Source organism: Bufo bufo, chromosome 7, assembly GCF_905171765.1.
Source record: "Bufo bufo chromosome 7, aBufBuf1.1, whole genome shotgun sequence".
NCBI lineage: Eukaryota > Metazoa > Chordata > Amphibia > Anura > Bufonidae > Bufo > Bufo bufo.
Window position 1 is genome coordinate 162,332,323 of NC_053395.1, and position 23,759 is coordinate 162,356,081.

General features: G+C 44.7%; 1 protein-coding gene across 1 annotated transcript in view; it reads left to right on the forward strand.

The window, feature by feature from the left end:
• The first annotated feature begins 3,463 nt into the window (after positions 1-3,463).
• The window catches only part of ATIC (5-aminoimidazole-4-carboxamide ribonucleotide formyltransferase/IMP cyclohydrolase), a 55,928-nt gene continuing 35,632 nt past the window's right edge, over positions 3,464-23,759 (forward strand). Inside the window, exons 1-7 of the mRNA XM_040440769.1 lie at positions 3,464-3,615; positions 12,891-13,017; positions 14,209-14,285; positions 16,536-16,602; positions 16,693-16,781; positions 21,553-21,704; positions 21,786-21,942. Of these exons, the coding sequence (XP_040296703.1) occupies positions 3,603-3,615; positions 12,891-13,017; positions 14,209-14,285; positions 16,536-16,602; positions 16,693-16,781; positions 21,553-21,704; positions 21,786-21,942 (682 nt within the window). The 5' untranslated portion in view covers positions 3,464-3,602. The remainder of the gene's footprint in view (positions 3,616-12,890; positions 13,018-14,208; positions 14,286-16,535; positions 16,603-16,692; positions 16,782-21,552; positions 21,705-21,785; positions 21,943-23,759) is intronic.

The window sequence follows — 23,759 nt, forward strand, 5'->3', positions numbered from 1 at the left end:
AAGCCCCCCTGATGCACCCCTAGAGTAGAAACTCCATAAAAGTGACCCCATCTAAGAAACTACACCCTTCAAGGTATTCAAAACTGATTTTACAAACGTTGTTAACCCTTTAGGTGTTGCACAAGATTTAATGGAAAATAGAGACACAATTTCAAAATTTCAAATTTTTGGCAGATTTTCCATTTTAATATTTTTTTTCCAGTTACAAAGCAAGGGTTAACAGCCAAACAAAACTCATTATTTATGGCCCTGATTCTGTAGTTTACAGAAACACCCCATATGTGGTCGTAAACAGCTGTACAGGCACACGGCAGGGCGCAGAAGGAAAGGAATGCCATACGGTTTTTGGAAGGCAGATTTTGCTGGACTGTTTTTTTTTGACACCCTGTCCCATTTGAAGCCCCCCTGATGCACCCCTAGAGTGGAAACTCCAAAAAAGTGACTCCATTTAAGAAACTACGGGATAGGGTGGCAGTTTTGTTGGTACTAGTTTAGGGTACATATGATTTTTGGTTGCTCTATATTACACTTTTTGTGCAGCAAGGTAACAAGAAATAGCTTTTTTGGCACGTTTTTTTTTTTTTGTTATTTACAACATTCATCTGACAGGTTAGATCATGGGGTAATTTTATAGAGCAGGTTGTCACGGACGCGGCGATACCTAATATGTATACATTTTTTTTTATTTATGTAAGTTTTATACAATAACTTCATTTTTAAAACCAAAAAAATGTTTTAGTGTCTCCATAGTCTAAGAGCCATAGTTTTTTCAGTTTTTGGGCGATTATCTTGAGTAGGGTCTCATTTTTTGCGGGATGAGATGACGGTTTGATTGGCACTATTTTGGGGTGCATATGACTTTTTGATCGCTTGCTATTACACTTTTTGTGACGTAAGATGGCAAAAAATGGCTTTTTTTACACTGTTTTTATTTTTATTTTTTTACGGTGGTCATCTGAGGGGTTAGGTCATGTGATATTTTTATAGAGCCGGTCGATACGGACGCGGCGATACCTAATATGTATACTTTTTTTTTATTTATGTAAGTTTTACACAATGATTTCATTTTTGAAACAAAAAAAAATCATGTTTTAGTGTTTCCATAGTCTAAGAGCCATAGTTTTTTCAGCTTTTGGGCGATTATCTTGAGTAGGGTCTCATTTTTTGCGGGATGAGATGACGGTTTGATTGGTACTATTTTGGCATACATGCGACTTTTTTGATCACTTTTATTACCTTTTTTGGGAAGTAAGGTGGGCAAAATTTTAATTTTCTCATAGTTTTTATTTTTTTATTTTTATGGCGTTCACCGTGCGGGGAAAGTAACATGACCATTTTATAGATCAGGTCGTTACGGACGCGGCGATACCTAATATGTGTAGTTTATTTTATTTTTTTAATTTTTATTCAGTGATAAATGTTTTTTTTTTATCTTAACTTTTTTTTTACATTTTTTTGACCCAGACCCGCTTGGTTCTTGAAGATCCAGTGGGTCTGATGTCTGTATAATACAGTACAGTACAATATATATTGTTCTGTACTGTATTTTACTTACACTGAACAGATCTATGCTTTCAGCATAGATCTGTTCAGCACCATGGACAGCAGGACGCCTGAGCAGGCGTCCTGTTGCCATGGGAACCCTCCCCGTCTGCTCAGAACTTCGCAGACGGGGAAGGGTAAGCACGGGGCTGAGGGGGGCTCTCTCCCTCTCCATCGGGGGGCTGCAAAGGCACAGCAGCCCCCCGATGGAGAGGGAGGGAGCTCCCTGACCGATGACAGTTAACTTTTTCCATACAGCGGTCCGTACGGACCGCGGTATGGAAAGGGTTAAACGGCTGACATCTGCACAGATGTCAGCCGTTTATACCAGGGTGCCAGCAATGTGCTGGCACCCTGGTATAACCACTAGAAGCCAACGATCATTCATGGGGAGGCGGGCGGGGGATCGCGATCTCGCCTGCCGCACCGCCCGCCTCCCGCAACGCCCCCACCGCCTGCGACACCCCCCCCCCGCCGGCATCAAATCATGCAGGGGTGCAGTGAAAAATATAGATTTTAGCCACTCTAAAGTTTTTGATCCCCGCGGTCAGGGACCGCGGGCATCAGAAACTGCAAAAAGCGCAGCAAACCGCAGGTCTGAATTGACCTGCGGTTTGCTGCGATCGCCGACACGGGGGGGTCACATCACCCCCCCTGGCGTTGTCACAGGATGCCGGCTGAAGGATTTCAGCCGAAATCCCGTTCCATTTAACCCCTCGGGCGCCGGAATCCCGATTTAAAAGTTAGGACGTACCGGTACGTCCTTGGTCCTTAAGGACTCGGGAAATAGGGCGTACCGGTACGTCCTATGTCCTTAAGGGGTTAAAGTCCTTAAGGTGAAATAGGGCTGAGTCCTTAAGGGGTTAAAAATGTCATCTCATTTTTCCTTAAATTCTTGTGGAACACCTAAAGGGGTAACAAAGTTAGTAAAATCAGTTTTGAATAACTTGAGGGGTGTAGTTTCTACAATGGGGTCATTTAAGGGTGGTTTCCACTATGTAAGGGCTTGTTCACACGACCGTTGCCCCTTCGTGCCCGTGCTGTGGACCGCAAATTTCAATCCGCAATGCACGGGCACCGGCCGTGGGGCTGCCGCATGCAGATTACGACCCCATTCACTTAAATGGGGTCCGCATCCGTGATGAGGAATTCACACGGCCGGCGCCCTGTGTATTGCGGAACCGCCGTATGCGGCCAGCAATACGGCGACGCGTGCTTCCATTCCACAAAAAAATACTTGTTCTATCTTTTTGCTGAACGGATGGATCTGGACCTTCCCCGCCACCGCACGGACGTTGCCAATGCATTAGGGGCCGCGATCCAAACGGCCGCGTGCCCCCAATGGAAGCGCTCATTAGTAACAGGAAAATACCGGTAACTAACATTGTGCGGTAGAAAAAAAATTACTGGAACCGAAAGGGCCACTAAAATACCGATGTTGTGAGATATTTTCCTATCCGGCGAACTGAGCATGCTCAATACAAGTGACGTCCCCATCTGAGGTAGGAAAATATCTCAGAACACCGGCCTTGCCAGTCAGATACCGGCCGGGTGTCCCTCAATGTGAGCTGGCTAAACACTAGCTCTGTTCCGGACCTGTCCTCTAGTTTAGACACAACCATAATGACAGTGAAAGATGTAGCCGCCGGTGATCGCCGCCTCCCATCATCCAGAACGGTAATTCCGCTGCGTCACACAATGACTGCCCGCCTGCCTCACTGCAGCCTCTGCCCCGCCCACATCACTGACTGACAAGGGTGCTCGCCAGGCCCCGCCCCCGAAACGAGCCTCACTGCTGCCTCTTCCCCGCCCACATCACTGACTGACAAGGCTGCTCGCCAGGCCCCGCCCCCGAAACGAGCCTCACTGCTGCCTCTGCCCCGCCCACATCACCGCCCACAAGGCTGCTCGCCAGGCCCCGCCCCCTGGTTTGAGCGCTACATTAGTTCGGCGTCTGTCGTATTTTCCTGACATCTGTAAACCCCGCCCACCTCGTCCATAGGCCCGGACTGACTCTGACTGCTCCCACGTGTAGACGCGGGTCTAGTGCTGCGGCGAACATGGCAGAGCTGGGTAAGTGCTCCTAGTCGTGCGCCTCCTTCTCTCCCTCACATTCTCTCTGCATTTTTTTAGCCTGCTGTAATATCATCTATACTGACTGTATAATCAGCTCTGCTATATTCATCTTCTCATCTGTTACAGTTATATATAGTGTATTTATGATTATATGTATGTAGTGGTGTGTGTACACATAGTTCTGTATTTATATACGTATTGGGTTGTGTGTGTACATACATACATACATATTTTACACACAGTAGTTTGAGTATTTTGGATGCCTGCTCTTCCTCCCTGTAGTTTTTGGATCTGATACATGTGTAACTACAGGCCTAACAAAGCCCCCCTTTTACCCCCTTGCTGTGCATTACTGTGATGGCTATGATTGGTATTAATACCTGTAGTAATATCCGCTGTGTACACATGGTCTGACTTTGCTTTCTCTTCCACGTGGGACTTGGTATAGGAAGTTCCTTCTGGCAGTGATTGCTCCTAGTGAATGATCAGGATGTACAGTGGATGATGGGCGATGTACCTTATGTCTATTTTACAACTTTCCCTCTGAGATAACTGCAGAGACCTCTTTGTTGTGTGTCGGGTCTCGTGGCCTCTGCCGTATGATCCACTTTCTGAATAGTGTCCTGTGTAATTTCATTCTCCCTGCTCCATGTGACTATACAGAGAAGGCCTTATACAGACTAGACAAGGGTCCCGGGACCAGTTTAGGACACATGAATGTACTTACAGGGGTCGTTCTGGTAGAAGGGTGTAACTTATTGGATATATAATTTAAAGTGAATCTGCCACCTGAAAGGGGTTTTCTGAAACTTTTTTTTTAACTGGTGATGACCCTTCTCTTCTAGGTCATCAGTATCTGATCTGTGGTGGTCCGACACCCCCACTGATTAGCTGTTTGTGAAGCAATGGGCAGGCATAGCGGTTGTGCTTGGTATCACTTCTCAGCCCCATCCACTTCTATGGGGCCGAGCTGCTCCTAGGCCACGTGACCAATGAACATGACTGGCCCAGGCAAAGCTGCGAGAAGGCCATGGTACTTGCAAGAACACCAGAACATACCTATCATTTAAATGGTCTCTGAAAACCCCTTTAAATCTGTCTGATCTGCAGACAGCGTGTTATAGAACTGGTGGAATTGAGCAGATTAAAGGGGTTCTTTCTTCCAAAAAAAAAACAGCACCACATGTGTCCAAAGATTGGGGCTGAGGTGTAACACCACACATTCACTTCAGTAGAGCAGATCTGCAATACCCGAGACAACCCATGGACAATTGTGGAGCTATTTTTGGAAGAAGACATTCATGTTTCTCTAATCCTGGACAACCCCTTTAATACACATTTTTGTCTTGGCCCCTTTGGGGCAAAACCCACTACCTCTCTGATTGCCGGGGTCCCAATTTAAGTGTCCTTATGAGCGCTCAGAGAACTGACACAGACACACTGCTGAATCAGATTCTCTCTCCTTTATTCCACACAAGTATACATCTTTATAACACTACAGGTAATCGGAGACAAATCTGGCACACCACCAAGGGGCTGGAAATCAAAACGAATGATTTGATTAGTTATTCATAAAAGGCAATACTTCCGCACCATACTAACAATTAGTTTTTAATGGTTAAAAAGTTCCATAGCATCTTATCTCAAAGTTAGCATTCTCTAGCAGCACATCCTTAAAGCTACAGGGAACGCTGATAAGGGAGCAGCTGCCTTGGCCTTGCGGCTAGGAACATTTGATCTATATACACAGACTCCCTACATCCTGCTCGTTAATTTTCCACATATGCACAAGATGGAAGAAATACTCATACAAAATGGATTCTCATCCCTCACAGTTCCCCCATTTTGAGATCACTTGGAACTGACATCTTAACCCACGGGGACTCCAGTTGGGATAGGCCCAAATGGATTCTCATCCCTCACAGCCCCTTAACGCATAATGCCATAAATGCTCCATACGTGTAGTACAGCAGACACCGTCATAATGACAGGGATCGACGATGAATCTGAAACCCATGAGGTGCCGCATTCAGTAGCAATCGCAACATCTGTGAGAATAGGCAGAGGGATGCGGCTCTGACCTATACTAGTAGCCCCCACTGTGAAATTGCGGCGTTTCGACCAGTTAGAGCTATGGAGCGAGTCCATTGCGGGAATCGCGCGCCGTGTGTGCTTGACCTTATTTCTACAGAATCTTACTGACCGCTTTATGTCGCTATGATTCTGTGGAAAAAAGGCCATGCAGAGACGCATAGCATTATAAATCATGATAATGCTGTGCGCTCCTGCAAGTCCACAGCAGAGGATCACACTCGCACACTGAGCGTGATTTCCGCAATGGACTCGCTCGTGTGAAACAGCCCTTACCATGACAGGCTGGTGCCTGCTGAAGTTTTCCTGTCATGATAAACTGCCTGAAAAACTGCATGAGGCACAGCTCAGCAGGCAAAGCGGCAGAATCCCATTCACAATAATGAATCTCAATTGCACCCAAACTGTTGAATAACGGTTATCAAAAAGTTGTATGTAGCGCAAAAATTGTACCAATAAAAACTAAGTTCGTCCCGCCAAAAACAAGCCCTCATACAGCTCTGTAGACCGAAATATAAAAAACGTTTTGGCTGTCAGAAAATGGCAATGCAAACAATTTTTCCAAAGGTTTTTATTTTTCAAAAGTAATAAAACAAAAACAAAAAAATTAGGTATCGCTGTAATTCTACTGAGCTGCAGAATAAGAATGCTATGTAATTTTTAGCGCACAGTTAACGTTGTATTATCAAAAACTTGGCAGATTTTATTGAATTTTACCCCACAAATATTTTCTAATAAAGACATGGTAAAATAAATGGTGCAATTTAAAAAAAAAATAATAATTTTGTCCCGCAAAAAATAAGCCCTCATAGCCCTATATGTGAACGGAAAAATAAAGTTACGGTTATTGGAATGTGGGGAGAAAAAATCAAAAAATGCAAAAACCACAGTAGGCCAAGTCCTTAAAGGGTTTCTGTCAGCAGGAAAATGATTATTAACCCCTTCACGACTGCAATCCGTTTATATATGTGATATTTGCACATGCCCCGTGCAGCTACCACGTGTATAAACGTCAAGCCAGCTCTTTAATCCAAGCGCTGCAAAGCTTGATTGATCATGTGATGAGCGTAGGGGCGTCATCAAAGGTCCTATTGCTCACAGATGAAGACAGAAGAGATGCCGGCTGCACGAACAAGTGGATTAAGGTGATTTTTTATTTTTTTTTTAACCCCTCCAGCCCTATTTTACTTAGCATTCTGAATACAGAATGCTATTATTTTCCCTTATAACCTTGTTATAAGGGGAAATAATAATGATCGGGTTCCCATCCCGATCGTCTCCTAGCAACCGTGCGTGAAAATCGCACCGCATCCGCACTTGCTTGCGATTTTCACTCAGCCCCATTCACTTGTATGGGGCCTGCGTTGCGTGAAAAACGCACAAAATAGAGCTTGCTGTGAATTTCACGCAACGCACAAGTGATGCGTGAAAATCACCGCTCATGTGAACAGCCCCATAGTCCGGATTCAGTGCGGGTGCAATGCGTTCACCTCACGCATTGCCCCCGCGCGGAAAACTCGCCCGTGTGAAAGGGTCTTTATACTTTGCAATGGAAGAGCATTGCAAAGTATAGTACAGCCATCAGCCCCACTGGATCTTCAAGATCCAAGAGGGACTTGATAAAAAAAAAAAAAGTAAAAATAAATAATGTAAATTAAAATAAATAGCCTTTTCCTATAAAAATGCAAAAAAAAAACACGCACATATTTGGTATCACCGCGTCCGTATCGACAGTCTCTATAAATATATCACATGATCGACCCCGTCCAATAAACGCCATAACAAAATAAAAACTGTAAAAAAAAAGCCATTTTTGTCACCTTACATCAAAGTGCAACACCAAGTGATCAAAAGGGCGGATACACCCCGAAATAGTACCAATCAAACCGTCACCTCATCCTGCAAAAAATGATACCCTATTTAAGACAATCGCCCAAAAAATAAAAAAGCTATGGCTCTCAGACTATGGAGACACTAAAACATCATTTTTTGGGTTTCAGAAATGCTATTATGGTGTAAAACTTAAATAAGAAAAAGTATACATATTAGGTATTGCCACGTCCGTAACAATCTGCTCTATCAAAAATGTCACATGACCTAACCCCTCAGATGAATGCTGTAAAATAAATAAATAAAAACTGTTCCAAAACAGCCAATTTTTTGATCACCTTGCCCCATAAGGCTACTTTCACACTACCGTTCAGAGCGGATCCGTTTGGGGTCTGCCCAGACGGATCCGCTCATATAATGCAGACTTTGGATCCGTCTGCATTATATTGTAGAAAAAATTCTAAGTGTGAAAGTAGCTTCAGACGGATCCGTCCAGACTTTACATTGAAAGTCAATGGTGGATGGATCCGTTTGAAAATTGAGCCATATAGTGTCAAATTCAAACGGATCTGTCCCCATTGACTGACTTACATTGTAAGTCTGGACGGATCCGTTTGCCTCCGCACGGCCAGGTGGACACCCGAACGCTGCAAGCAGCGTTCAGGTGTCCGCTTGCGAAGCGGAGGCTGAACGCTGCCAGACTGATGCATTCTGAGCGGATCCGCGTCCACTCAGAATGCATTGGGGCAGTACGGATGCTTTCGAGGCCGCTTGTGAGAGCCTTCAAACGGAGCTCACAAGCGGAGCCCCGAACGCTAGTGTGAAAGTAGCCTAAAGTGTAATAATGAATGATGAAAAAATCCTATGTACCCAAAAATGGTACCAATAAAAACCAACTTTCTACAAAAAACAAGCCCCTGCACAAGACGATCGGCAGAAAAATTAAAAATATATGGTGTTCAGAAAATGGACACACAAACGTAATTTCTTTTTCAAAAATGCTTTATTATGTAAAACTCAAACAAAGTAGACCTATTTGATATCACTGTGTCCGTAACAACCTGCTCTATAAAAATAGTACAATATTAAAAATAACAAAACTGTCATTTTTTTGTTACCTTGCCTCACAAAAAAATGTAATATAGAGCAATTAAAAATCATATGTACCCCAAAATAGTACCAATATAACTGGCACCTTATCCTGTAGTTTCCAAAATGGCGTCACTTTTTGGGAGTTTCTACTGTAAGGGTGCATCAGGGGGGCTTTAAATGGGACATGGCATCTAAAAACCAGTCCAGCAAAATCTGCCTTCCAAAAACCATATGGCTCTCCTTTCCTTCTGCGCCCTGCCGTGTGCCCTTACATCAGTTTACGACCACATGTGGGGTGTTTCTGTAAACCGCAGAATCGGGGTAATAAATATTGAGTTTTGTTTGAGGGTTTAACAGCCAATGTGTTGAAGAAAAAAATTTAATAAAATGGAAAATCTGCCAAAAAAGTGAAATTTAGAAATTTCATCTCCATTTTCCTTTAATTCTTGTGGAACACCTAAACGGTTAACCAAGTTTATAAAATCAGTTTTGAGTAACTTGAGGGTTGTAGTTTCTACAATGGGGTCATTTATGGGGGGTTTCCACTATGTAAGCCCCACAAAGTGACTTCAGACCTGAACTGGTCCTTAAAAAGTGGGTTTTGGAAGTTTTCCTACAAATTTTAAGAATTGCTTCTAAACTTCTAAGCCTTCTAACGTCCTAAAAAAATAAAATGACCTTTCCAAAATGATGCCAAAATAAAGTAGACATATGGGGAATGTTAAGTAATATTTTATGAGGTATGACTTTTTGTTTCTGAAGCAGAGAAATTGAAACTTTGAAAATTGCGAATTTTTAAACATTTTTGGTAAATTTGAGATTTTTACATAAATAAAGGTGCAATATATTGACTCAAATTTATGACTGTCATGAAGTACAATGTGTCACGAGAAAGCAATCTCAGAATGGCTTGGATAAATAACTGTTCCAAAGCTATTACCACATAAAGTGACGCATGTCAGATTTGTAAACTTTGACCTGGACACTGGGGCATCAATGACCTTTGGTCATGAAAGGGTTAACCTGGCTGATATTAGTGATGTACAAATGTCAGCTGAACATAACTATATTAGTGCCAGCTCACTGCATGCCGCCGTTATTGAGAAAAAATAACTTTATAATATGCAAATGAGCCTCCTAGGAGCAGGGGGGTCGTTGCTCCTTGAGGCTCCGTTCTCCCACCTCTGGCCATGCCCTGCTACACTCTGATTGACAGGGCCAGGCACCGTTGGTCTCCGCTTGCCGACCCTGTCTCCTGTGGAAATCTTGCACTTGCTCCGCCCCGTTCAGTATTTGGCGCAGTGAGTGAAGCCGGCAGCTGGCGAGCGTCCTTCACTTTCTGCGACTGCACCGAATACTGAAAGGGAGGGCGTAGGTGTGAGATTTCCACAGGAGACAGGGCCTGCAAGCGGAGACCAACGCTGTCTGGCCCTGTCAATCAAGTGTAGCAGGGCATGGCCAGAGGTGGGAGAACGGAGCCTCAAGGAGCAACGACCCCCCCCCCCCCCCTGCTCCTAGGAGGCTCATTTGCATATTATAAAGTTATTTTTTCTCAATAACGGCGGCATGCAGTGAGCTGGCACTAATATAGTTATGTTCAGCTGACATTAGTACATCACTAATATCAGCCAGGTTAATAATCATTTTCCTGCTGACAGAAAGCCTTAAAAGAGGACCTGTCACCGCTCCTGACATGCCTGTTTTTAATAGCTACATGCATTCCCCATGTAATAACAATTCTGGAGCATCTATTCTTATGGCTCTGTGTTGTGCCATTCCTTTATTATTTCTACTAGAAGTTATGAATGAATTGCTAGCAGTCTGCAGTAAGGGTACAGAGGGGAGGTAACCAGGTGTGTAGCTATAGGGGAAGAATGGGAAGAAGCTGCTTTGGGGCCCAGACCCACAAGGGGCCCCCTCAGGAGGAGGACTAAAAGATTTTATTGCTACGGCCACCTCAACAGTATTATACAGGGACATTGTAGGAAATGGACAAAGTGGCTGCCGGGCCTTGTCTGAGAGCTCAATCTTTACGGTACTAGCCATAGGAGTGGGTGTTGCAAAGAAGTTGCTGAGGTAAGGGGGGGGGGGGGGGGGCTTCAAAAATTTGCTGTTGGGCCCAGTCAGTTGTAATTAACCAGTTGGGTGTGTGTCCCTGCACAGTCTGACAATGGCAGCACTGACTGGATAGAGTCAGACTGTGCAGGTACACCCCCCCCAACTGGTTACCTCCCCTCTGTACCCTTACTGCAGACTGCTGGCAATTCATGTATAACTTCTAGTAGAAATAAGTGGAATGGCACAACATAGAGCCATAAGACTAGTTGCTCCAGAATCATTATTACATGGGGAATGCATAAAGCTATTAAACAGGCATGTCAGGAGTAGTGACAGGTCCTCTTTAATGGCTATGTAACTTTTTTTTTTATTGCATTTTACTCCTTTTGGGCAAGAAATAATTTTTCTGTTGGATTTTAATAAAAATAGTCGTTCTGTCACAAAGGGTTAACCATCTAGCTGTGTGAATCTTTCACTTTGTGTCGGTCATCGAATACCCTTATTTAAGCTACATTCTTATCAGTAAGCTAAGGATTGAGCTTTGAGTGTTTAAGGTCTGAGAGCAGAGATAAGAAGTCCGTCAGCTAGCTGTCTGACGGAGCAGAAAGAAAATTCAGATCTTGCTAGTAGTGCATCTCAACTCTGTAAAGAGAACAGGACCATATTTTTAATAAAGACCAAATAGAAATAAGGATTTTTACCTCCTAATAGAGTACAGTGCAATAATAAAACAAATTGCCCCCAAAGGTGTTCATAGCCTTTAAAGGGGATTTCTCAATTTGGCAAATGGCATTTATCATGTAGAAAAAGTATCCCTCACCTGGGAGCAGCTAAGCCCTGTTAACTAGAATAGAGCTTAGCTGCGCCCAGTCCCGTGATACTAGTCGTGATGTCAATGGGCCTGCGGTAAACGGAGGGAAGGCTGCGACTGGAGTGCTGCTGCCTTCTCAAACAGCTGATCGGCGATAGTCCCGGGTGTCGAACTCCCAACTATCAGATGCTAATGATCTATCCAGAGAAAAGATCACCAGAAAGAGAACCACAGAACCCCTTTATCTTTCTCTACATGATAAATGCCAGGACCACCCACTTGACTGGGATCAATATATATTTTTGTGAGAAAAGATTCAGTATAACTTGTATTTTATTGCATTAACCCTCTGCTCGAATTGGGCTTGCTAGTCCAATGGGTGGTCCTAGTCAATGATTAACTGCTTTGTATCTATGGACATTCATGTTGTGATCGCTGATGAGTGCCCACCGGACTCACTGGATTCACTAAACCTTGACACTTATTGATCTAAATCTCTACTCGTTCTGGGCTTAGCATTCCAGTGGGACCATCCATAGAGACATAGCAGTCAATCATTGAATAGGGAGGAAGTCGGGCCTTTAGAAGGCTTGAGGCAACCAGAGCGAACAAACAGGTCCCCTGATCTCCACGCAGGGAAGCCATTGAGGCTCCCTGGAAAAAGGCTTCTCTGAATGAGGGAGCTGCTCTGACCTCCTGACAGCCCATAAACGCTTACGTAAGCCATATGCTTAGCAGTTTAATCATTTAGCTATAATGAGTGTTATGAGCTGCCAGGAGGTCAGAAATGGGGGGGGCTATATATCGAGCCATCAGAGCAGCTCCCTGATGGATTCGGTGTGAGGCAGATAGCATTTGTCTGCAGGCGCCCTGAAACCAAAATGAGTAAAATGCAATGATAAAAAAAATTGCTCCCAAAGGTGATTTGAATCAGTGGTGCGTATGAATAACAGATGGCCCTCTGCTACTTTCTCCTAGTAAGGGCTCATGCACACGACCTTATGTAATTTTGTGGTCCGCGAAACACGGATCCTCAAAAGGTAGACCTCTGTGTGATGTCCGTGTTGCATCTGTTTTTTTGCGGATCCATTATAACAATGCCTGTCCTTGTCTGCAAAATGGACAAGAATAGAACATGTTCTAGTTTTTTACGAAATGGACATACAAACATGAAGTCATTTCCGGGTTTTTTCCAGCCCTTTGAAATGAATGGTTCTGCATACGGACCTGTAAAAAAAATAACGTCAGAAGCATTCGTGTGCATGAGCCCCCTAATACTCTTACTTACCAGTAGTCCTGTATCCCATGCATCTAACAGGTATAAATATATGGACCCATTTATTTGAATATTGCGTTTTTGGTGTATGATAAAGTTGGCTTTGTCTTCCAGCTCTCTTCAGTGTGTCTGATAAGGCTGGGCTTGTGGAGTTTGCCCAACGGTTGAGCGCTCTTGGTCTGTCTTTGGTGGCCTCTGGTGGAACCGCAAAATGTTTGCGTGATGCCGGTCTCACTGTCAGGTAAATACAAGTTACACAAAATACATCCTCTTAGCTCCATGGGGAACATTATATCTTCTGGTGTATATTCTATACATTCTTTCAGACTGCTGCTTTTACGAATATTTTTATTTTTTGGTGGGGGGGACGGGACCTTGGTAATACAGCTAGTGTTTGCCTACTAGCATTTTCTTCATGGCAATTTTTTCCCCCTATCGAAGGTGATGTGAAAACCTGCTAAGAGGTACGGCATGCTGCGTTTTTTAAAAGAAGCCAGAGAGACAAACCCGCATAATTAAAAGGGTTGTGCAGGCAATATATATTGATTACCTATCATCAGGATAGGTCATCAATATCTGATTGGTGGGGGTCCAACACTCGGCACCCCCGCCAATCAGCTGTTTGAAGAGGAGGTGGTGCTTCCGTGGTGTTTCTTTCCGTGCCTCCGCACCACAAAAAATTAGAACACGTTCTATTAATTTTTTTTACGGTGCGGACGGATCACGGACCTATTCAAGTTGAATGGGTCTTGATCCGTCGCAGCCACCGCACAGATGTTGCCCGTGCATTGGGGACTGCAAATTGCAGTCCCCAATGCATGGAACGGCCGCACAACAGCCGTGTGCATGAGGCCTTAGGCTATATTCACAGCAGCGTTCTGAAATCGGCCTGCTGGAGTTCACCGGTTCCGACATTGATGCACATGGCTGAGCGCCACCAGACCCCCATTGACTATAATGGGGTCTGACGTTGATCCGTCTGGTTTCCAGCATAAGTGCCGACATTTGCGCCAGAACAGGCTGCCAGATTTCTTGACACTAGTGTAAACCTGGCATCAATCAGTCTCTGCCTGTCTGTAGCAGCCCCATGCTTTTCCTCCCCATGGCCCCTCCACAGACCTCTGTAATGTGAGCACGTGGCCCATCTCCACTGAAGACTGATCTGAGCCACGAACTGAGTTAGTAAAGAGGGGATTCTGATCAGAGAAGGAAGCATCTTTCTCTGATGAAATATATTATAAAGTCTGATATAACTGCTTCTGCTATTCATTTATGATAAAACAGTGAAAGGACAGTTCTTAATAATCAGCTCAGAATTGGGCTTTATGTATACATTTGGGCATCTGTAGCCACAGTCCTAGACCTCCTTTCATGGGGACAAAAATGATGGGTAAGCACTGTAATTAGTCTGCTTTTGCATCATGTTTTGCAGAGATGTGTCTGAACTCACTGGCTTTCCAGAGATGCTGGGGGGACGCGTGAAGACCCTCCATCCCGCAGTGCATGGAGGTGAGATTTTAATGCTGGTAACCTTTAAAATACATTCAGTACTGTACATGAAGAGGTTAATGATCCTTTATCACCGATTACATGAATAGTAAGTCAAAGGGGTTGCTCCAGAATAAAAATGTATCCCCTATCCACAGGATGGGTAATAAGTGTCTGGCCACTGGGACCCCTTAGGTTTGGGCAAGATCATAAATATTCCCATGAAAATGATATTAAGGATATATATCGCGATAATACCCATTTAGCAGAAGAAAAAAAACACTCAAAACATGTACTTGTTTCCTTCTAGCCCTCCTACATTAGAATGTCTCATTGATGTACCCATACAGTAATATATCTCCCTGTTACTCCACCAAGAACTGGGTTCCCATGTCCCCCCGACCTGATGGAGCGTCTGGTCAGGCGTGTGCCTTGCTGCTCACTTTATTCTCTGTGGGAGTGCAGAAGGTAGCAGCGATCAGCTATCTCTGGCACTCCCATAGAAATAGGCCATGCTAGCAGAAAACCCTGCTAAATGGGATGTTCAGTGTGGCCATTAGAGTTGAGCGACCTTGCCTTTTGGCAGGTTCGGGATTTAAGTGAATTATGTAATGAACTCTGTTCTCACGGAATCCATCACGTAATTCAATGCCGCATAATATAAGTGTATGGCCAGCCCCGAGGGTTCTGTTCTGCTGGCCATACACTTGTATTATGATGGCATGCAAAACGGAATGCCTCGAAAGGCATTGAATTGCGTGATGGCTTTCGTGAGAACGGAATTCATTAAGTAATTCATTTAAACCCAGAACTCGACCCTGCCAAAAGGCAGGTTCGCTCAACTCTAGTGGCCATCAGAAGTGCACATTGTCAAAAAGGGCACTTTGGCATCATAAACATGCCTTTCAGTCAAATAAAACATTGGGGGTCATTTTACTAAAGACTGGCGCTTCACATATTGTTCTTAGTAAATATCCCGCTGGTGGAAGATCCAATCAATTTATTAAAGGGCTCATGCACTTCTCTATAAATTTGTCGAATCCTCTGCTGTTGGAGCGCCAGAACTGAAATCTACTCTCTGCAACTTATTTTATTACTGCCAAAAACAGTCTCTTAATTCATTTACAAAAAAAAAAATGAGAATTACAAATCATGTGACTAAGAAACCTTCAGCTTCCTTAGGGCTCATTCAGACGTTCGTAGGTACAGGTCTGCATCCTTTCCGTAATTTTGCGGATACATTCATAGTGCCGTTCCATGGCCTCGCAAATAATATAGAGCATTGTCCTATTCTTGTCTGCAATCGAGGAATAGGCATTTCTCTATAGTGCTGGCCCTGTGCGTTCTGCAAAATATGGAACACACACACGACCGGTATCCGTGTTTTGTGGATCTGCAATTTCTGGACTGCAAAACGCGGCCATCTGAGCCCTTAAACACACTGCATATCACTGGTCTATGCCTCATCCTGGCTGCGCACCATGACAATATATAATGCTACCCGCCCCCATCACACACCAGAGACTATCACTACACACCACAGCCATATTGCCCCAGCCTGCAGCTCTTTGCCTAGCACCCACCGGAGCATAGCGGCTGTTATCCAGCGCACGGTCTCCTGGTTCCAGGGGTTTACCACTGGTAGATCTATTTCCTGGTGAGCTGAAGGACCTGAGGTGACACTATGTCCATGTGACCAAACTTTCCTGTGGGCGGAGCAACGCGGGGACGTTTTCTAGACAGCGTGTTGGTTTCCCTGGTTTTTGGGCAGCTGCTGGAGACATCTACACTGTAGATACGGGCGTACTGATGTGTAACGTGCGCTGGGCGTTTTTAGAAGCAGTCAGCACTGTTGCTAAAATACCGCGGTAATTAAAACTGCAATACCGCTGTTTCTTAATACCGATGTATGTCATGAACACTGGTATATCGCCCAACGTGGATCCTCTGTGCCCTGTTAAAGGAAATCTGTCAATGGTTTTTGCTGCCCATAAAACTGGTGGCAGGTTCCCTTTAGATTTGAGTGACAGTCCAGCATGGCACATGTGAATAGAAGCCTTCAGGACATGGCAATCGGAATACATTTCTGGGTCACCAAACTTTCTCCAGGAATCTGGTACCAATACCTTGTAATATTGCACTGAAGACCCAGACAACCAGGCCCCTTGTAAGCTCTTTCAATGAATTTAACAGGACCCTTCCAGAAAAGTTGCTTGTAATAGTTCATGCAGTACATTCACACGTGGCTCTGATTGGTTTCTTTTGTCACAGGTATCCTGGCAAGGAGCTCCCCTGAGGACCAGGGAGACCTTACCAGATTGGGGTTCACCTATGTCAGGTAGGGAGCAGGACACTTTATTTTGTGAAGGTAGAAATGATAGGTTGCTCATTCTTTAGATTATGATGATGGGATATGTTTTTCATACAGAGTGGTTGTCTGCAACTTGTATCCCTTTGTGAAGACTGTGTCTGCACCTGGAGTGACGGTGGAGGAAGCTGTTGAGCAGATAGATATCGGTAAGTGGCTCTTCAGCTATTTCCTCCATGAGCGATGTCATGGCTTTTAAGCTTTGCTATATTTTCTATGCAGGATTCAAGGACTTCAAACAGTATGTGCTGCATTATTGTCCTTGTGTAAGAAATTGTTTTATAAACCTCAAATTCAGAGTTAACTAGTGTCTTGGAGGGTTTCAGGATCTGGAAAGTCTATATTGGACTTAAATTAGTTTTTTTTGTGGGTGGGTTCTTCACAAGTGAATGGACGCATAGGGGAAAAGATGGTGTATACATGTATCTTCATCCCTACCAGTGGCTGTGAAAATAACGTCTGAGAAGAAGCAGTGTTTTGTTAGGATATAAGGTTGCTGGTTTCCCTTGTTTGTCACAGGTGCTGTGGATAGTCATCTCGCATAGCAGTCAGAAGGCTCGGAATATGTCTACATATCTGTGACTTAAAGGGGTTGTCTCACTTCAGCAATTGGCATTTCTCATGTAGAGAATGTTAACACAAGGCACTTGCTCCTTTGCTGGCTGGATTCATTTTTCCATCACACTATACACTGCTTGTTTCCATGGCTACGACCACCCTACAATCCATCAGTGGTGGTCGTGCTTGCACACTATAGGAAAAAGCACCAGCCTGTGTGCTCTCCTACTGTCCCGGCCTCCAAAAAGGCCGGCGCTTTTTCCTATAGTGTGCAAGCACGACCACCAATGATGGATTGCAGGGTGGTCGTAGCCATGGAAACGAGTTATGTATAATGTGATGGAAAAATGAATCAAGGAAGCAATATGGACTATCACAATTGTAACGAACGCCTAGCACCACGACCGGGTACCTCCGTTGATAGATGCTCCTAGTGCTTTCCGAGGATTCAAGCACTCCACTTGACACTGTCAGCACTGCAGACCCCACGAACCGCCGAAGCTTGGTGGAGGTCTCGCCGTCTCCTACCCACCCTGGACCTACGACAAGGCTCCAGGCTCCAGTGGGTGAACCTCTCCTAAATGCAGAGAGCAGGAACCATGAACAAGCTCTTACAAGAGCTTATACTCAGGGGAGTATTGTGATATAGCAATCCCCAAGAGTGTAGTTATCCCATTCCCCAAACATGAGCCAAAACTTCATGAAGGTATAAAAACAGGAACTCTCTCTTTAACACACAAGCATTTTATACACATCTTCCAACAAGGTTACCACCCACAGGGTTTTGTAAAAACAGCCAATAACCACGTACAATACACTCAGACATTCCCACACAAAATCCTCCCCTCTGCCCGTGATGGAATTACCTCACACTGGTTTGATGCAATCATCACAGGCAGGCGAATACACAATATCCTCTGTCCTGGAGACAACCGAGAAGTACCGTATATACTCGAGTATAAGCCGACCCGAATATAAGCCGAGGCCCCTAATTTTACCCCCAAAAAATGGGAAAAATTATTAACTAGAGTATAAGACTAGGGTAGGAAATGCAGCAGCTACTGGTAAATTTCAAAAATAAAAATAGATACCAATAAAATTACATTAATTGAGGCATCAGTAGGTTAAACGTTTTTGAATATTTATTTCAAAGAAAAACAATATGGTATCAACAATAACTTTAACAGTACAAAAACCAACTAAGGCCTCTTTCACACTTGCGTTGTTGGGATCCGGCATGCACTTCCGTTGCCGGAGGTGCCTGCCGGATCCGGAAAAACGCAAGTGTACTGAAAGCATTTGAAGACGGAACCGTCTTCCAAATGCTTTCAGTGTTACTATGGCACCCAGGACGCTATTAAAGTCCTGGTTGCCATAGTAGGAGCGGGGAGCGGGGGAGCGGTATACTTACAGTCCGTGCGGCTCCCGGGGCGCTCCAGAATGACGTCAGAGCGCCCCATGCGCATGGATGACGTGATCACATGATCCATGCGCTTGGGGCGCCCTGACGTCACTCTGGAGCGCCCGGGGAGCCGCACGGACGGTGAGTACACTGCTCCCCCGCTCCCCACTACACTTACCATGGCTGTCAGGACTTTAGCGTCCCGGCAGCCATGGTAACCACTCTGAAAAAGCTAAATGTCGGCTCCGGCAATGCGCCGAAACGACGTTTAGCTTAAGGCCGGATCCGGATCAATGCCTTCCAATGGGCATTAATTCCGGATCCGGCCTTGCGGCAAGTGTTCCGGATTTTTGGCCGGAGCAAAAAGCGCAGCATGCTGCGGTATTTTCTCCGGCCAACAAACGTTCCGTACCGGAACTGAAGACATCCTGAACGGATTTCTCTCCATTCAGAATGCATTAGGATAATCCTGATCAGGATTCTTCCGGCATAGAGCCCCGACGACGGAACTCTATGCCGGAAGACAATAACGCAGGTGTGAAAGAGCCCTAAAGCTAAGAGTTAAAATCCTTCAAAACTGGATTCCTCATCGTCTGTATGTCCAAACAGAGCTTCAACTGTAGCTGGTGTGAGGTTATCAGGTTGTTTATTTATTTTTGTTCCCCCTACTTCATACTTGTCCAGGGGGAGGGGGGGCTCTGCAGGGGTCGGTACTTACTGCCGGTGTAAATCTCGCAGTCTGCTCCCAGTGTAAATCTCGCGGCCCGCGTGTCTCGCGAGATTTACACTGGGAGCTTGACAGAGGTGCCGCGCGGACGTGCTGGGAGCTGACCGGAGCAGCTGTAAAGGTAAGTAACAGCTTCTCCGGCCCCCAACATGTCATGGTCTGTATTATGGCAATGTAAGTTGCCATAATACAGACCTAGACTCGAGTATAAGACGAGGGGGCTTTTTGAGCACAAAAAATGTGCCAAAAACTCGTCTTATACTCAAGTATATATGGTAATTCAATGATCTCTCAGGACAAAGGACATCGCCAATACACACAGAGACAATGGAACAGACCTCCCTACTCAGCGTATACAATGTCGCACCCTTTTCAATACACAGACATTTAATATCCCAAAATGGCACGAATTAGACCAGGAGTTCAAGTTAGTCCAAGTCCTTTGTGAACAAATGAGGCCTGTCTGATGAGAGGGCCCATAATCCTGGGGCAAGAGGCTGGTAGCCAGGCCCCTCCAAAACCCAGTGGTGAGGTTGGTTTCGCCACAACAATACATTAGTAAGTGCCTTGTATTAACTTTCTCTACATGATATATGCCTCTTGCTGAAGCGAGACAACCCCTTTAAAGGGGTTTTCCCATCGTTAGGATATGCCCCCATTGTCTGATGGGTCCGGGTCCCACCTCTGGGACTCTCTCCTACAATGAGAACAAAGCGGGGAGAGTTGTGCCTGCAGGACCCCAGGTTTCCCAGGGTCCGGCCACCACCAAGCGCTACTACCATACAAGTAAATGGGAGCACACTGCACACACGCGGCCCCCCGCTCTCATTAATTTCTATGGGGCTGATGGAAAGTTTAGGCGGCCCCATAGGAATGAATGGACGGTGGCTGCGCATGCGCAGTGCGCCCTCCAGTACATTTCCCCGTTCTGTTCTCCATGTGGGTCTTAAAGGTGGGACCCACACCTATCTGACAATGGGGGCTTATCCTAGCTTTATGCCTCCATTGTATGTGATGGCCAAACCCCTTTAATCCTATATTACACTGCCATTTTTTGGACAGATAATCCCTAACGAGTGTTTGTGATCATCTAGCAGTATAATACTGCCGCCGATTGCAAACACTCGCTCATCGGGCAATCTGACTTTCATGTAAAAAATAAATAAAAAAATTGACATTTGCGGGAGGTGGTGGTGTCTAGTAACAATCAAGCCTGATGAGTGTTTTGGTGGAGAGCCACCATTTGTAATGGTTTATGAAATAAATGGATTTTTAGCATCCTTCATTCAGGCAGTGAAACTTACTATTAGGACACACTTACCCCATATCGGTTTTTTTGTTAAAGATGAGGGCTTTTGCCACTTACGATATGATGTTAATATGTAAACTCCTGCATGATAACTTTAGATCGAAATCGCTGTCGCAAGCAAAACTTTTAGCAGAACTGAGGAACTGTAAGATCCTCTAATTGCTGTGTGCAACTGCAGTCCTTCAGTGGTCAGGCAATGAAACCACCCATCTAGACCTGTACTCGCCTAAAGCCCCAGAGAAGTTGTATTGCAGAGCTGATCTGGGTCTTCTAAGACCCAGCAGCTCATGCAGACTCTCAGCCCCCAGGAATCATATGACTGCTGGCAACGGATCCAGGCAGTGGCCTTGTGCTTCTTGATCTGTATACACGGCACTCGTTGAGCGCTGTGTATACAGGGATGGTGATAAACCATCCCTGTCTTCTCTATGGGGAGTTCTGCTGTCAGTGACAGCGGGCTCGCCGCTCCAGCAGCTGCAATCTGTGCCGTGCAGAGATGTCCGGCCCGCCTGGGTGTTTAGTGTCTGTGGGAAGTTGGGAACTGGTTAAGATTCCTTCTATAAAGTTCACGTGGATTTGGCTACCATCACGAAACTGTGTATGAGTTGCATTTTGTTCATATTTAAAATGGTCTTGTGGTGAAAGGAAGACACAGTGGGCCTTAACTGAACACCAGCGCAGGGGGTGTATATGGAAACCAATCATTGATGTGATTGCTATAGACCACTGCTGCTCCTCTATCTGTACTGGTTATAATACCGTACCGCATGTGTAATGCATAATGTAATATTTAGGTATTCCCATTTTTTATATATATGAATAAAGGATCCACTTTTTTACTTCATTTGGAGTGCTGCCTCATCTTTGTAAAATATATATATATATATATATATAATTTTTTTTTAATGCTTCTTTTTGATCCAGGTGGTGTAACATTACTTCGTGCAGCTGCCAAAAACCATGCACGTGTCACTGTCCTGTGTGATCCCAGCGATTACAACAGTATAGCCGATGAAATGGAAAAATCTGATCTGAAGGACACAACCCTAGAGAGACGATGCCAACTGGCTCTCAAGGTATATTTGAGATGGGCTCAGAAATGTTCTCTATAATGTTCTATTCCCTCCTGCTATTGTATCTTCTGCTCCTCGTTTCAGGCTTTTACTCACACAGCACAGTATGATGATGCCATCTCGGATTACTTCCGTAAGCAGTATAGTAAGGGTGTATCCCAGCTTCCCCTGCGATACGGAATCAACCCTCACCAGGTGCCCGCTCAGATCTTCACTCGTGAACCACGGCTTCCATTGACTGGTAAAGGACCAGCCTTCATTTCTGTGTGATCTCAGGGATTGCATAATATATTACAGACTGGTGAACCCTAACCTGCAAATACCACTGAAAAGGAATCGATGGTAACCCGCAGGGTGAATGTGTAACTTGGCATCAGACGGCTTATTTTGTTTGTGCTCTTGGTTCAAGATTGCAAGTTGGTAATGATAACCAAAGCCGGAGTCACGGGCTATGGGGCGATTTGACCACTGGGTTGCTGTGTTCACTTGGCATACAATGAGCAGACTGTCATAAGAAACGCCATAAGCACGTTTATACATTTACTATACTGAAATAAGCCTAAATCAATTTATATATTTTTTGGGCCCCTTTAGAAATGAACGGTTCTTTGTGCCGTCCGGCAAAAAAATGTGGCTTGCAGCGCGTCAATCTATGCTGTGGATTTCACCCTTTGCAATGCTTAGGGTGACATCCTCATGCCACACGTTTGTTGCAGATTTTTTGATTTTCTCTCTGGATCTTGCTCACCGTGTGGGTACTTTCAGACATGGCAGGTTTGTTGTGGAAAGTTCTGCAAATGTCCTTTTCATTTGAATGAGGCTGGCGGACATTTGTGTGCTTGCTGCAGAAACTACTCCATTGAGAGCCAGAATTTTCAGTCGCCCAAACGTCTTCAATAAATCTGCCACATGTGAATATAACTTGTCCGTTCTTATGCACTGTGAGCTACCTGAGGAGTTAGTCTCTTTAAGGGCCCATTCACATGACCGTATATTTGTGTCCGCATCCGTTTTGTAATCTTGCAGAATGGATGTGGACCAATTCATTTTAATGGGGCCGCAAAAGATGCAGATGGCACACCCGCGTACTGTCCACATCTGTAATTCTGCTCCGCCAAAAAGATAGAACATGTCCTGTTCTTGTCTGCAATTGCGAACAAGAATAGGACTGGCTGTTCCCGCAAAACACAGCCTGTATCTGTTTTACGGATCTGCAATTTGCAGGCCACAAAAACTCGTATGGTCGTCTGAATGAGCCATAAGGGTGAATTATTTGTATTTTTTTTTTTTTTTTTTAAGATGTTAGCTGAAGGGCTATGGGAAGTATGAAATTCAGTACATACAAGCTTTTTTTTTTTTTTGGGGTGGTTTCTGTGGTTTTTCAGTGGCAAAAAAAAATCCCTAACTACTTTTCGAAGCTTTAGGAGGTTAAGTTTACATGGGTTTGTCTACCTGCTCACACCTCAGTCTATTGCCTTGTTTACATGTCGGTGATTGTGATCCAAAACCAGGATTGGAGCCTCTACAGACATGGGCCTCATGCACACGACCGTAGGTGTTTTGCGGATCCGTGAAAAAAGGGTGATGCTCCGTATGGCTTTTTTTTTTTTTTTTTTTGTGGATCCTTTGTAATAATGCCTATCTTTGTCTGCAAAATAGAAAAAAAATAGGACATGCACTATTTTTTGTGTCGGAATGGACATACTGATACGGACAGCACACCGTGCACAAATGAATGGGTCCGCGTCCTATCTGCAAAAAAAAACTGAATGGAAACAAACAACGTTCGTGTGCATCTAGCCATAAAGGGAAAGACTGTTCTGTGTTTAGAGCCGCACCTGGTTTTGGCTCAAAATCACTGACTAGTGAATGAGGCCTAACTGTCCCGGCAGAAAATAGTTTGTCAGAATTCACTGGATCCGGTTACTGCCCTTCACCACTGGACCCAATCGACTATAATGGGGATCTGGAGGGGATTCGGCTGGACAAAATCAGGTTCTAGTCGATGCGGTCTGGCAGTGTTCAGCTGGGTCAGGTAAATGGAGGTGTGAACATGGC